This window comes from Nannospalax galili, unplaced genomic scaffold (assembly GCF_000622305.1).
Source record: "Nannospalax galili isolate Female #2095 unplaced genomic scaffold, S.galili_v1.0 scaffold18, whole genome shotgun sequence".
Classification (NCBI taxonomy): domain Eukaryota; kingdom Metazoa; phylum Chordata; class Mammalia; order Rodentia; family Spalacidae; genus Nannospalax; species Nannospalax galili.
The window spans coordinates 12,009,689-12,025,209 of record NW_008346548.1 but is presented as its reverse complement, the minus strand read 5'-3'; the positions used below and the strand labels follow the sequence as shown (position 1 = coordinate 12,025,209).

General features: G+C 44.1%; 1 protein-coding gene across 24 annotated transcripts in view; it reads right to left on the bottom strand.

The window, feature by feature from the left end:
- The window catches only part of Kalrn (kalirin RhoGEF kinase), a 700,573-nt gene that overhangs the window by 47,375 nt on the left and 637,677 nt on the right, over positions 1-15,521 (bottom strand). For 10 of the 24 annotated variants that reach the window (XM_017800540.2, XM_029568195.1, XM_029568190.1 and 7 more), the window contains 4 exons: positions 12,925-13,163; positions 10,841-11,097; positions 7,064-7,187; positions 5,888-5,947 (listed from right to left, as the gene is read on the bottom strand). In XM_017800540.2, coding sequence (XP_017656029.1) covers positions 5,888-5,947; positions 7,064-7,187; positions 10,841-11,097; positions 12,925-13,163 — 680 coding nt within the window. Of the gene's footprint in view, positions 1-5,887; positions 5,948-7,063; positions 7,188-10,005; positions 10,538-10,836; positions 11,098-12,924; positions 13,164-15,521 lie in introns of those variants that run through there. The other 14 variants (XM_029568200.1, XM_017800549.1, XM_017800547.1 and 11 more) reach the window with 7 other exon arrangements.

Genomic DNA, 15,521 nt, shown 5'->3' with positions numbered 1-15,521 from the left:
AGACTGCCCCCAGGCTGTGTGATAGGGGAACAGGGGTTAGGAAAAGCAGCAACCGCTTCAGGGCACCTTCTAGTTTTTTTTTTTTAATTAATTAATTTTTTCCCATTGTGTGCATGAGTATGTGTGTAAACATGTTTATGTATGTGCAGGTATGCATGCACCTATGTACATATGGAGGTCAGAGGTCCATGTTGGGTGTCTTCCTCAATTCCTCTCCACCTTATTTTCTGAGACAGGACTGGGAACTCACAGATTTGACTAGACTGGCTGGCCAGCATGCCCCAGGGGGCCACCTGTCTTTGCCTCCCCAGCTTTGGGATAACTAATGCATGTCACTGTGCCCTGCTTTTTTATTTGTTTTTCATTTTTTATAAAACTTTTTTTTCTCATTTATTATTTTTATGTGTATGAGTGTATTGCCTGCATGTATGTAAATGCACCTGTGTCATGCAGTGCCCTTGGAAGTCAGAAGAGGGGGTTGGATCCCTTGGAACTGGAGTTATGAATGGTTGTTAGCCTGCATGTGGGTGCTGGGAACTGAACCTGGGTTCTCTGCAAGAGCAGCCAGTGCTCTTAAAACTGCTGAGTCATCTCTCCAGCCCCTCATTTTTTGTTTTATTTTCTTTTTTAAACTATGTAGACCCTGTTGGCCTCAAACTCATTTAAATCCTCCTTCCTCTACCTCCCAAGTGCTGGGATTAAGGGTGAGTGCCCCATGCCTGGCCTGTACGCAGCTTTTTACATGGGTGCTGGGGATCAGACTCAGGTCCTCATGCTTGTGCAGCAAGCATTGTACTGACTGAGCCATCTCCCCAGTCCCACCTTCTATTCTAACTGAAAGGTATAACTTCCGTTATTTCAACTGCCTCTTTCCAAAGTGAAGGAGCTGGGGAGCTATTGTTAGTGGAAGTGGGGAGCTATTGTTTAGTGGAGACACAGTATTTCTGGGATTATGGAAAAGTTCTGGAAATGAGCAGTGGTGACAGCTGCACAATATTGTAAAGGGATTTAACACTATTCAATTATACACATAAAATAGTTAAGATGGATTGGCTGGATGTGGTGGTGCATGCCTTTAATCCCAGCACTTGGGAGGCAGAGACAGGTGGATCTCTATGAGTTCAAGGCCAGCTGGGGCTACAGGGAGACCCTGTCTCAAAAAAAAAAAAAAAATTAAGATGGTCATTTGTGTTCTGTTCATTTCAAAATGTTAGGAAAATAAATGAAAAGGATCGGGCCAGCAATAGCTTTCCAAGACTCTGCTGAAAATGTGATTCTTACCCTGATTGGAGATATTCCCCAAATCAGCCTTCCTTTTCCAAGTCCTTTCATTTATACATCTTTCAGAGCCCTTCTCCCAAATCCCTCCCTGTTCTTAACTGCCTAGGCTAAGCATATGGCAGCTGGCCACTAAACAAAGGGAGCCTGTACATGGTCTGTCATGGATGAGCCTGGCAGCACAGGGAATGGTTGGGGTGCAGATGGAGATGTTTTGGAATCATGACCACCTCTTAATTTGATGGACTGACCGTCTCTGCTAAAGGGGTATGGTATAGAGCTCTATTAAAGAAATTAAAATGCATATAATTAGGTTTGACTTAAGAGCTCGGCTGAAAATTCCCTGGAGATAAAGGATCAAGTCTGGCAGTTGGTTCATACTTTTCAGCCTCATTCAGTGATGCAGGCAGGAGGCAATGCTGGGTTGAGCAAGTGTGATTATCCAAGAATGACCATCCTCAGCTTTTTGGAGGTGGTGTGGACATGGGAACCTCCTAGCTTGGGTCTGAAGGGAAATCCAATCCAGTCCAGAAAGGATGCAAATTTCTTAGAGACAGGCATTGGCTAAAAGGGCAGATGCTGAGCCCGGGTACTCAGGTCCTTAGGCATGGGGGTGGTCATGGGTGTCAGAGTAGGTGTGGGGGTGGTCATGGATGCCAGTGTAGGCATGGGGGTGGTCATGAACTGAAGAAGCTGGTGGGCAGGAAGCTGGTGGGCAGGCATGCAGCTCTCAGCCCAGGAGTGGCAGTCATAGGTATAAGCTATACTGAGAAGAAAAGATGAGTTGTTCCCAAGATACTCCTGTGTTTTGTTTTTAGCCTCATTTGGCTTTTCTTACAAGTGAATTTCTTTTACAATAATGCCCCCTTCACACTCTCCCTCAAGTTTAATCAGTGCAAGGGAAAGCTGAACTACAGACACTCATTTTCAGAACAGTTCTCCATGAGGCATGGTGACAGATGAGGAGACAGGTGAGAAGGCCAGGCCATGAGGGGACTGCATGGACCTAGCTAGGGCCAATCTTGTTATGGCTGGTGCTGTGGTCTGCAGTATGAGAGTTTGCGTGTGAGAATAGTCACATGCACACGCTTAATGGGAAGGGAAGGATATTAACATTAGTACCAACAGTCTCCCTTAGGTAAGTGGGTGTTCACTGTTAGATCCTAGGATGCAATGTGCTTTATTTCCCTCTTATGTTGCTTTCAACAATAGCCTATGTCCTCTTAAAGCATAATGGCAAGACATGGAGAAATATCTGGTGTGTGAGTAAAGACCCCAGAAACTGTCCCTGAAAGGAACCCACAGTCCCCCACTTGAGAGAAAAGTAAATGCTTTGGTGACATTCTCATGGAGGCAGATGAGCCCATTTATAGGGAGCACTAGACCAAAACATTGGCATTAGGCCAAGGCTGGTCAGTCAGAGGGTGGGACTTCACAGTTGCAGACCAGGCATGGAGCCAACACATGGGAGCATGGTGCCAGGTTTTGAAGTTCCAGGAACAAAGTCTCAGTACAGGCTTAAGGGGTTGCTGTTCAGCTCATAGAGAGCACAGGACACATTTCAATAAGAGTAAAGCGGAGCCAAGAGGGCTCTGGGAATAGGCCTCAAATGATCAATTTAGCAGCGAGAGGTGGCCAAGCCATCTGGATTCCAACATGTTTCCAGCCTGCACTACCAGTCTTTTTTTTTTTTTTTTTTTTTAAACCATCTTTGCTGCAATCAAGTTACACTTCAGACAATCCTTGAGACAATCTCAACTCATGGTTAACAGGTTGATGTCCTAGATCTTACTTGTTCTTTGCATCTGAAAAATGCTAAGCCAGCCATGCTGAGATGGTGGCTTTCTCTCTGTGCCTACTCACATGCCCAGAGTTAATGTCAGGATGCCAATACATTCAAGAAGAGCTCACCGACACTGAGGGGGCTGATATGAAATACAGCAGGGTTGCACATACACCCTCTGTGGAAACCTTGAGCTACTAGAGTAGTCACAGCTTTCGACCACATGCCCCCTCGAGGGTTTGGGTTAATTGAAATTTCTGTTTACAAGAAGCTTTGCTCATTTAGCTCACAAAGAGGCTACCCAGCTTTGAATAATTAAGAACCTTAAAAAGGAGCTCAATTTGCAAAGCAGGACTCAGGTGTGCACGTATGTGTGCATACATGCACTTTTTTCTTACCTAAATGTAGAATGTAGCATGACTCCACCAATGAGATTTCTCAGTGGACACAGCTTGTCTGCTCCCACATCCCTCTGTCTGCCTCTTCCTTCAAAGGGTGGGAAGGTCATCCTTCTTTCTCTAACTGCCAGAGCTGGACAAAGTCCCAATTTGCCTGCTGGAACACTGATATTTTGACTCCTTCTTTTTGTCTCTCTAGCTCCTCCCCTTCCTCTGTCTGGCCTACCTCTACTTGTAGCTGATGTCTTTGATACATACCAGCATCACTTAGGCTCAGCAATAAAGTGCTCTTGGTGTCTATAAGTTGACAGGTGTGGGAACCATGGATGCGGGTGCCTGTCCTATGAAATGCAAGGGAATTCTCCTGGCTTCCTCATCCTCTGAGATACCACGAATGCCACGAATGCCAAAGCCACTTCCACCTGCAGCAGAGTGACCCTCCTCTGCCAGATTTAGCTCTGTGACAGAACATACACCCACAGGGGCTACTGTATTCTGACAGAACTTGCTTTTTCAACTACTTTCCTCCTTGATCAATTCAATTCTGTAGGCCTCTTCCGCGGCTGACTTACCTGTCCTTAGGCCTCACTCTTGGTTTCTTTTGTTTTTGGTAGTTGTCAAAATATGGTGGCGATGAACTTCTTTGGGATTATACCAAATTAGATTAAGAATAATAATAGTTTGCCTAGGAAAGTGAAAAGCTTAGGGCTATGCAAAAGAAAGGGTTTGGGGGAACCTACTACTGTTGTTATGCTAAGTGGACATGTCAACTGCCTTCTAAGTATTTATATTTATACACATTGATTAGTGTTGCTTTCAGCCTTGGTCAGAGAAGCTTCTGTTTACAGTGAGCAGTGGTTAATGCAGAGATTCATAACTGGTCAAAATGCTAAGAATAAGTGACTACTGAAGGGTCGGCCCTTAATGGGACATCTATATATATACCACATGCCTCATTCCCATCCCCCAGTCAAGTCTTCCCTCTGGAAGAGGGGGTGGAAGGAATGTAAGAACTAGAGGCTGGGGAGGACATGACATGGTCATTGTACGCATGCATTCAAAAACAGCTGCACAAAACCTGCACAAGACTGGGCCTGTCAATGCTCTATCCAGGAATGGGGTGGAGGCACATAAGGCCCTACCCCCAGCTGAGGAACTATTGTCATTTAATGACTGTTCAGGGAGGAGGAGTTATTTCTTCAGTGGTGAAGACACTGGTAAGTTGCTCCAGTGAATAACCCCACACCCATGTTCATGCAAGGAGCCCTAATGAAACTCAGTGAGTCATCTAAAAAAAGAGACACAAGAACAGGAAGATGATTTGTCGGGAAGAAAAAGGGGTTCAGAGAGAGTGCGAAGAGGATAAGAGAGGGCAATGGGGGGGCAAGTAGCTCAAAATATATTATGTACATATATGAAATTGTCAAAGAATAAAAAATATTTAAAAGTAGGAAAAAAGTTGGTTTTTTTTAAAAAAAGAAAATGCTATTTTGTATTTAGAGGAAATTGCTAATCTTTTATCTATTACTGAGGTTGGAGCATAGATTTGGAGGAAACCATTAAATCTACTCTGAAAGTCTCAAGTGACAAGGCAAGCTAGCTCCATGCCTTGCTCTAATTCTCCAGGATTTGTAAATTTATGTGCATACCATGTGAGAGCCATATTTCTAATTAAGGACTTGGAAGTAAACTTGGGGTGTGTTTACTTCCAAGCCATGTGTTGTTCCAGCCCCACTTGCTCCAGAGAGGCCTTCATCAGGGCTACGAGAGGGACTGTTACATGGACTTCTTTTCTGTCACATGGTGGCCACAGGCCTGGGAGTGGGCAAAGTTGTGTCCTAGAGTTAGTCCTATCATACTTGGTTTGCTCTTAACCAGCTAGCTACACAGTACGCAGGAGCCAGGTCACCCAGAAACCCATACTTTTGATGTTGACAGAGTGTTGAAGAAGGATCAGAGCCCAGAAGAACAGGACGAAGAGAAAAGACAGGGGAAGAGGCAAGAGAAGGACAGGAAGGGACAAACGAGAAGAACAGAGAAAAACACTCAATGGGCTTAGCCCTCAGCTGTGAACCGACTACTATTTACAGCTATTTTCCAAGAAAAAAGGTGTTCTTAGTTTTAAATAATAAAGTTGGTTATTTTTTACAAGATAAGCCAAACCTGCCAAAGAAGAAAATATTAAACAAGAATTCAAGAAAACAAGTTTTCGTGTTGAAAAAGATATCTAGGTAGAATGTTCTATCACAATAGAGGTGAATGAAGCTTTTGTTTCGCTTTGTTTTGTTTTAGCTTGGATGGGACACTCTGAGATCCCCTGGCATTACAACACCATGATTCACCCTTGACTTTAGCAAGGCCACTGTTATAGAACACATTGAGAAAAGGCAATCATTGTAGGAAACAGAATGAACATAGCTGCTTCTACCTCCATACTAGTATTAGGGTCAAGATCATCACACTCTGACTCCTCGGAACTGTTCGTCTCCTTGGTTGGCAGCATGAGGAAGGGGGAAGAAAGAGAACACAGTTAGAACGCAGTTGTTTGGTTAGCAAGAGAGGAGAATGTTGGAGAAGCATGGAAGATGGGAAACTGGGCAGAGAGACAACCAGGTGCTTTTCAGGTGGGTGCGCGTTACCATGGCAGCAGCATGCTCTTTTCAGGGAGAGGAGGCTGGGACTGTGGACACCTGCTTATCTCACTGGGAAGAGCAATGGAAGCGAACGAAGGAAGCATGAGAGCTGGGGATTAAACTGTCCTCTTTGGTCAGGCTGGATTTCCCAGGCAGGGGTGGAGGAGAGCATACAATTTCTTTTCCCCAAGAAGAAGGATGTTGGAATCAGTTTTGGTTGTTCTTTGCTTAAGAAGGCAAACAAAGTGCCTGGTAGATATTTAGTGTATAAATTTCATTGTCCAGAGGCACAACTTTCAGAGTGGTCACCTTAAACAAGGCAGATCATATTGTTTCTAGATGGGGCAAAACAAGGATCTGCCAAGCTCATGGTCAGTGAGTTCAAAGCAACAGATTATTAAACAATAACTTGGGCTTCACCAATGTGTCACCCTACCTTTACCATGCAAAGCAGAATGTAAGGAAATTGCTTAAAGGTATATTAGGTGAACTCTGGGGAAAAGAAATGAAACTTTACTAAGGACATGGTGGCCCTTAAACTCCAAACCTCAGCCTTCACAAGATCAGGGGTTTGGAGAATATTCCTAATCCTTAAACTTGAATGTGTCCCCAAACCTAGGATACTGAGTGGGTAGCTTTGAGAAATTTAATATGAACCAAGCATCTTGCATTTCTAAGAAAATAATGCTGCAGATAATTTTGCTGTAAAACATCTGCATACTTACAAAAAGAAAAAAAAAGAGGTACTTACTTGAATTGAAGGTGGCAGGAGAAATAAAAAATAAAAAACAAATTGATCTTGCATGCAAAATCCTGCTAAACTACTCCCCCTTTGGTCCCCATACTGGGCAATAAATAAATAAATCATAAATAAATAAGAAAAATAAATCCCCACCCACCCAAATTGCCTGTGAGAATGCTTCAGGGTGGGAGTAGATGAGAGGGTCCCAGCTCTGGAATACCTTACTCACTTTAACAGAGACTTTGTTGCCCAGAATATCCTTGGGTTTACGAGGCCCTGTGACTTCATTTTTACCCGTGTTCTCCACTTCTGCCCGCTTTCTCATGCGTAGAGTATGCCATGAACATGACTTCCTGTTGTACCAAAAAATGCACCAATCAAAATGGAAGGCTAGGGCAGAGCGAGGTGGTGGGTGGGTTCACCACTATCGTATGTCAGATGAGATGTTCCAGTCAAGTCCCCACTGGCTTCAGTGACCCCAGACCTGCATGCCAGCTCCTGTGGTGGCTGATAGTGAGCTCACCTCCAACTGGAAGTGAGGATGAACTCTGACCCATTCTGAAAGATGTACCAGGTGACTGGAGCATTTGGAAATTAAAAGGGTACCAGGTCACTAAACCCAGGGAGGATTTAAGATCACCTGATGAATCCTTCTAGGGCTGAGGTACTCTTCTGACAAGGGTGTGGTAGATGGAGAAAGATGGTATGGGTATAGTATAGGGAAGATAAGGAAGTATATTTTATTGTGTATAATCCACTAGCACTTTTCACACTACAGATGTAAAGACGCAACAGGGTGATTCTGAGGTTTCCATCTTGTGATTTTCATTTTAGGGCAGGGTACTCCCAAGCACCATGAAACAGCCAGGGTTTCCGGGAAAGTTGGCTTAATAAGTGGCTGAGTTCCTATCCTATGCTTAATAACTTAGGGCAAAGTGTTTCAGTTTATGTTCTCTATATCACTCTCTGTTTATGAATATAGGGCTCTGTCCATCACTAAGAGGCTCTAGAGTTTTCCAGTTGGAACAAGACCCAATCAACATGCTCCTAGCTGGGCCACAGTGGCAATGCCTTCACGTCATCCTAATGTCTATCCCACTGGAGGTCTGTGCCATCCTAATGTCTATGAGGTCTGTGAGCTACTTCATAGATGTATAAGAGAAGCTCAGAGCAGAGCTCCTGAGTTCCACCATCTGTCAAGGACAGCAAAAGGTAAGGCATGACAGGATCAGGGACCCTGAGTGGGCATCATCATTTCAGATGTGATCACAGGACTTGGATGAAGTTCCAGTGAGTGAGACCTGTTTTCCCTCGAGTGTCTCTTGGTTAAATGTGGGCCTTTGCAAATAGGCCTCTATAACCTTCATTAAGGGAGAGGTTGGTGAGATTTAGGAGGAAGAAAGATACTTCAAAATAGCTGGCCTCTCCTCCACAGCACCATACCCATCAGGATATCTAAGCAAGGTATTCCAGAAATATCCATCACCTAATGTACAGGGCTCAACCAATGAACTTGAAGGGGAAAATGCAACTGCTGTCCTGTTTGTGCATCTTTTGGGAAATGGGCTCCTTCAGAAGGCAGAGCTTAGCCAGGCATGGTGGTGCACACCTTTAATCCCAGCACTCAGGAGGCAAAGGCAGGCAGATCTCTGTGAGTTTGAGGTCAGCCTGGTCTACACAGTGAGTTCCAAGCCAGCTGGGGCTATAGGGAAACCCTGTCTCAAAAAGACTCCCATCTCCCCACCCCCTCAAAAAAAAAACCCACAAAAAGAAGGCAGAGCTTGCCTTGCAGCTTCTAACCATCAGGCTCTTCAGGACACCCCAGAGAATCTAGTCCCAGCTTGTCTACCTCAGTGGGAATGAGACATGGAAGCTACCCTTAGGTATTACCTTGTCAACTGTCCACCTTTATCTCATATCTGTGTCACCAAATACTTGAACCTGGCTTCCCTGAGAATATCCTGAGTCAGAGAGGTCCTTGTTTGAAAAGGATTCCAGGGATAAGGGCATAGTGTGTATATTCACGCGCATGTGAGGTGTGTGCCTGTTTACTGCCATGCTCTGGTTCCTCAGTGTGCTTAATGGGAATTGAGAAACATTAAAAATAGTATTCAGTAGGAAATCGGAACAGCTCAAGTGGCAGGACAGGCTTGATTTCAGATTCTTCTTCCCAGAAGAACATGTCACCGTGGTTTGGGGAGCTTCCACGTCTTGGCCACAAGTCCAGTGACTGATGTGGACACGGTTTCTGTGACATTTATGCTGTGGATATCATAACCAATTCTGATCTCTGAGATCATAGCAGGCTCTGGGAAGGGGAGAAGTGAGTGGCCTTTGCTGATAAACACTGACACCACATTTAATCAGTTGCTTACCTCCAGTGTTATCAATTCTTGAGAGACTGTGGTTTGGCCAGGAACCTAAGTGACCAGTGGGTGCATCAGTCTGTTCTCTGTGCCCCTCCTCCCTGCTTTTTCATAGAAGGTGTGACCACATGACCAATAGACCCAAAGGTGAGGAGGAAAGTATGCTCAGTGCCTGGGCAATGAGAATATCATATGCTAAGAGCTGGCCCTTGGGGTTCTGGATCAATAACTTCAGGGTTCTGAGGGATTTTTTTCCCCCTAAGACTTCCTAAAAGATGCTTGGAATAAGCATCTTTAGACTAAAGCAGTCTGGGCCTATTTCACCTTGGGGTCACTGCTGATTTCTGTGGTTATCTGGAGAGGCCAGGTGACATAGGTAGCTTCTATTCTTTGACAGAGAAGGGTCAAAGCAGCAACGTTATGCTGGTGTTGCTGCTGGGGCCCCTTATGGTAGTGCCCTGGGACCTTCCTTGGGTAATCACACAGCATGGACAGCTGGGAGGAAAGCAAACCAGTGCTGCCTCCACACTACTCATCCATTGAATCAGCACCTCAAGGTTGCCCTGTTGCTGAGAACCCACTGCACAGCATCTAATCTGCATCATTCTACTTCTCAGAAGCCGGAGAAAACCCAAGGGATGTTTAGAGGGAACTTTAGCAATAAAGGCACTTTTTATGCAGGAAAAGCTGTTAATGCAGTCAACCAACCCAGAAAATACAGAAAAGAAAGAAAAAAATTGCTTTCACATTCAAAGGTATGAGAATAATGAGATGGGGAGAAAGGGTCAACTAGTCTTCAACCTCATTAAAACATGCTCATGGTGAAAATTTATTTTACATATTTAAAATAGTACATTTAAAATTATTAGTTACATTACAGGTACAATGATGAACATTGTGGCTCTCCATTATATTGCACAACCTGACTTCATTCATATGGGTTTCTTTAAATAGTGCAAATACTTATACAGGAATGTGTTCAGAAGGGTTTTTCAAATCAAAATAAGTAAAAGAAATATCTTACAAATTACCATGAACATATATTAAAGTGACAGGGGAGGGGAGAAATTAAAAAAAAAGTTACAGTCTGTACAGAGGAATTGCCACGGACAACCAAAAAGTTCTTCTCCCTTGGGAGAAGCAGCAGGCCTCTGACCTGTCCAGGCCTAGCATTTGTGCTAAGGTCATTTTTGGGTGTCAATCAAAAATATATATATATATTATCAGTAACTTCATACAATATAAATAGAAGTCCAGTCCAGTGAGTCCTGTGGTGGGTCAAATGTAGCAACGGAAGGCATGTCTTTTGTCACCTAGGGTTTCAGTAGGGTTCTTTTCTTAACAAATGGGGGAAAAAGAAGGGGAAAATGAACAGAAAATTATAAACAAAAAGGAAAGAAAAATCACCACCACCACCACCACAACCACCACTACCACCACCACCACCACGACTCCCGGAACAATCCAGCCTGGATGCCTCAGGCTGCAGGTGGTTCCAGCACCCACACATTGGCGCCACTGACACTGTCAAGAACAAGCAGTGGTAATGCTCTACTGTGTTTGCACTTTTGTACTCTTTTGGTTTTGATTTGCTTTTAATCCACGCACTCCTTTCCCAGGGAAGTCACCGAGGCACTTACTTGATGCTCCCATCACTATTTTCTGCTACCGCCGTGGTTTTGGTGAGGGGTGCCAGGATGCTGCCTGGGACCCAGCCCTCTGCTGCTGGGGAATGGTCGCTGGCAGGTTGGTACACCAGGCACATGTTCTGCTGGTTGACAGCAAGGACCTGGACCACCTCACCTTGGCTCACACAAATTTCATTCTCCTTCAGTGCATAGTAATCTTTGATTACAGCCATGGATGAGGTCCCATTGCATCCTCCCAGGTCATTCTGCTAGGAGACAAGGACAGGAGGGACACAAACAGAAGGAGGCTGGTTCACGTGGGCTTTCTCTACATCCTGCTGCATAATTAAAAGCCAGATTGTCCACTGGCAGGATGAACAGCAAGCAGAACACTCCTTGGGTGATGACGACATTATTCGTAAACATGCTCTGAAAGTGCATTTTAATAGCAATGTTTCTTATAGTATTAAGATCAAAGTGAATAGGTACAGATTGTGGCCAGGTAAAAGTATGGACACACCTTCAACCTTTAAGTCCCTTCTAGCATGCAGCCTTCCTGACAGCATCCTCTTGCTGATGGCAGGAAGAATCTGTCATCACTTCAGGGACGCATAAGCACCTGGGCAGAGTGAGGTCAGGGCCAAGTTCAGAGCAGGAGTCAAAATCCTTCTCTATGGAAGGAACACAGACCCTTTGATACTATACTTTTTCTTCTCTTTTTGGAGATAGCATCTTAATCTGTAGTCCAGGTTGACCCTGAACTGAACTAATGACCCTTGTGCTCCAGTCTCCCAAGTGCTGGAATAATAGGCAAGCACCACATGCTCAGCTCATGTTTTTTTCCTTTTGAAAAACATCAATTGGTTGTGCTCTATATCCTGAGCCTCTCTGACACAGGAGTAAGGCCCTGTGCTACCCTTTGGAAACAGAAATCCTGTAGTCTCCCCACCACTCCTTAATATGGGATGTGTAGCTCATGTGACTGCTTCATGTGAGTTAATACTAGGGCACCTGCTTCTAGACAGACCTGTAACTCCCTGAGAGGCCAGGCTACCTCCTAGGGCATGGTGAGAGCCAAAAATCTTCCATATGGCTGGCAAAAGGCCAAAGTGACTTCAACTGATTCACACAGAGCTTTTCTAGGGCAAAAAAATTATTTCAGGTGATGTGATGGGAATAGGTGGGGACAGGTACTGTAGTACAGAACCAAACTTAAGACATTAATCATTCATTTTAACATAATTAGTACAAACTGATGATTTTGGAGGAAAGACTATATTGATAAAATTGGACCATGTAGGTAAAATGCGTTTCTATTTCTAGACCCAATGAGTTCTGGAGAATTCCTAGGCCTGATGCAATAAGTTACTAAGGTTTAAAAGCAAGTGATTTACAGAGTTTGGAGTAGAAACCAGATCACCTGACTGCTAATCAGGAATTTCTTGTTTAGGTTAGGATGAAGCCATCTGTGTAGACTTGGCCTGTGGTACAATGCCCCTCAGTAGTGCTTGAAGTGTAGACTATGGAGCCTGGCTTCCCTATGTGCTCATTAATGATCATCTTCCCCTTGCCACATTAGTCATCGGGAGGTGAAGAATCTTCTGCAGGTGCTCAGGGCCAGTCACCATTAGAGGGGGCTGTCTCTTTCTAAGATGGCAAACACAGCAGCTGTGGTATAAATCACCTGTTTTCCTGCTTGCTACAATAATCTCTCACATCTAGGTGTTTTTGTTTTGTTTTGTTTTGTTTTGTTTTGTTTGAGATAGGGGCCCATTATGTAGCCCTGGTTGGCCTTGACCTCACAGAGATCTGCCTGCCTCAGCCTAGGATTAAAGATATATGCCATCTTTAACACCCAAGACATTCAGATATTAACAGCCCTTTAACACACAGTGCCCAACCAAGCCTGAAGAAACTAGTTTCACTCAATTTACAGGGAAGAAAGAAAATAAGAGAGACGGGATTATACTTAAAATAGACTGCTCCTATTAAAATAATCCACAAGAATTAGGAATTAGAATTAGGAATCCTTCCTAAAGTGGCCTCTGACACTGTCTTTGATGTAGAAGAGGTGAGAGCAATGAACTGTCACTTACCTTGCTGGCGTCAAACTTGTCCCCAGGCTGGTGGTAGTCGAACCCTGGACTGCCATTGGAGGTAGATATCTTCAGGGGTGGCAGAGGCGGGTTGTAGCTGGAGCCCTTGGGTGGCTTCTCTGAGCCCACAGGGACAGAAGAGTAGGGCCTGGGGCTAGCTTGGGGAACCCTAGGGGGCTGGGACCGCATCACAGCTGTGCTTCTTTCTTTGCGCTGATACTCGATGGGTGACTGTAGCGCTGCAGGGTAAGAACAATGAGTTACCTCATGCTTAGGAATCCCACAGGGATCCAGAGGTCTGCTGGATAACAGGATTTATATTGGGCATAGGGCAGGTGTGCGAGGAAGGAGCTAGCCTTGTTTTTAAGGGATTATGAGACCCAGGACACTTATTTAAATAATGAAAAACCCAAACCAAAATGGTGCTTTATTTGGAACTCAGTGTTGTACAAAAGGAGGGAGAGATTGGTCCCATTGTGGGTGTGCACCAGGGAGGGGTAATGAGGAGCTTCAAAAGCCAGCCGGCTGCTGCTCTGACAGACAAGTCAGAGGGAAGCAAGTATAAAGCATTAGGACAGGGCAGCACTCAGGATACCTGGAGTGTAAGACCATGGGTCTCCACGGAGGAAGAGGGGAAAAAACAGGTAAGGGAGGCAGGGTGCATGGTATCCAGATGGTCCGGTGAATTTGGACTTAAATCCACAAATGACAAAAGGTGACCAGATCAAAAGAACTTTAAAGTCTTAAATTCAGATTCTATCACTGAGGCACATTTGAGGAACATTAACCTTGCTGTAGTTAGCAAACAGATTCGAAGGCTTCATTGAGGCGTCCCATCTAATTCAGAAGCCTTGAGGCAAAGGTCAAACAGGGCCAAGAGAATGTCAGGGAGGAATGGAAGTAGCTCAGGGGAGAGACCAACAGGATGGCAGTAGGGGCAACTCCAAGGGCAGAACAGCGAACCAGAAGCGAAGGATGTGGGCTTTGCTTTACTGGGTTTAAGATTAAAAGTTCTAGGTCTGAACACTAAAGAGATACAGCCAGGCAGAATCATCAAGGTAAAATTCTATATGAGAAGGACTTCCAGGACTGGCACGATTATGTCACTTTTATTGGTGTTCACTGTAACAACTATTTAAGTGGGTTAACAGCTGGGGCCTAGAGACTTGGAATTGTAAGGCTATTTCCACAGTGATGGGTATGGTACACATTTCAAGAGGACTCAATATGGGTCACACTCCTTTCCTATATAAGGTCTCAGGAGGAAAGAATGACTGAAATACCTATAGATGTGTCTGGAAGAAAAAGCCTCTTCGTCTTGCTCCATCACCACATCCTCCTCTTTTGAGTAGATCAAAGAATATAAGAGGCCGGCCAGAGCACAGCCCTTGCCCTTGACGAGACTTCTGTGAGCATTAAGTATTTAGGTAATAATAACCTAGTTCAGTAATATCCCCACAATTCACTATGAGTGGAGAAAGGTCTTTTGGGGCCATGTAAACATCTGAATCATTGACTTCTGAAACCAATGCAGTTTCAAGTTTTAAGTACATCACAGAATACTTACATAAATACTTGCTTGATAGGAAGGCCTTACCAAACTGAGTTTAGGACTCTATGATATAAAACTGGGGTTCTACTTGATTAGGTGCAGTAATTGTGCTAAAGCACTTGAAAGGAGTATGTTTTCTTAAATAAACTATAAAGAAGGTAAGGCTTATATTCTTTCACAAGTCTCAATTTGAATAACTAGGTCTTGAGATCAGGAAATCCTTTCTCTCATTCAATCTTGACTCAGCCCCTGAGCACTGCAATTACAGACATGCATTACCATGTCAAGCTAAAAAAGTGTCTATTTCTGACAGAGTTAGTTCTTGGCTTTTAGGATCTCATGCCTAGCCCTCTTTCTTTCCTTCTTCACTTGCTAGTGTAAGATGAATGCCCAGCCATTAGCAGCTGCACTGAACAGTCTGTTCTGAAGTCTCCCAGCTTTGGGTTCAGATCCCTGTTCCATCAACTGCTGTTCTTGTGGGCTTAGACAAGTTTCCCAATGTCTCCAAGTCTCTCCTGTTATCAGGATGACTATACGTAGCTTTCCATGTTGATGTGAGGATTAACTAGGAAGAAGTAGGCAAAACGCCCAGTCTAACGCCTGGCACAGAGGACCAGTGGCTACACAGGAGCCATTATAGTCACTTTGATTATGTCTGGCTCCAACTAATTATTCTATTTTATTTTTCTCTAGTTCTGAAGTGATAAGCTTAAAACCCTTATTCCCACTTAGAATCTATCATAATTCCTAACAAAATGCAAGCTAAATGGATCTACTTTACAGATACACATATTTTGCATTAAATCATTCTAACAACACAATTGTTCATTCAGTGTTGCATATTCAGAAATCATAAGATCTAAACAGCTTTCATTACTAACCCATGCTAATGTTGACTTTTTAATGTTTTAGAATGAAAAAAATCCTAGAGGGGCTGGAGAGATGGCTCAGCAGTTAAAAGCACTGACTGCTCTTGAAGAGGACCCAGGTTTGATTCCCAGCACTCACACGGTGGCTACAAACGATCCTTAACTCCAATTTCAGG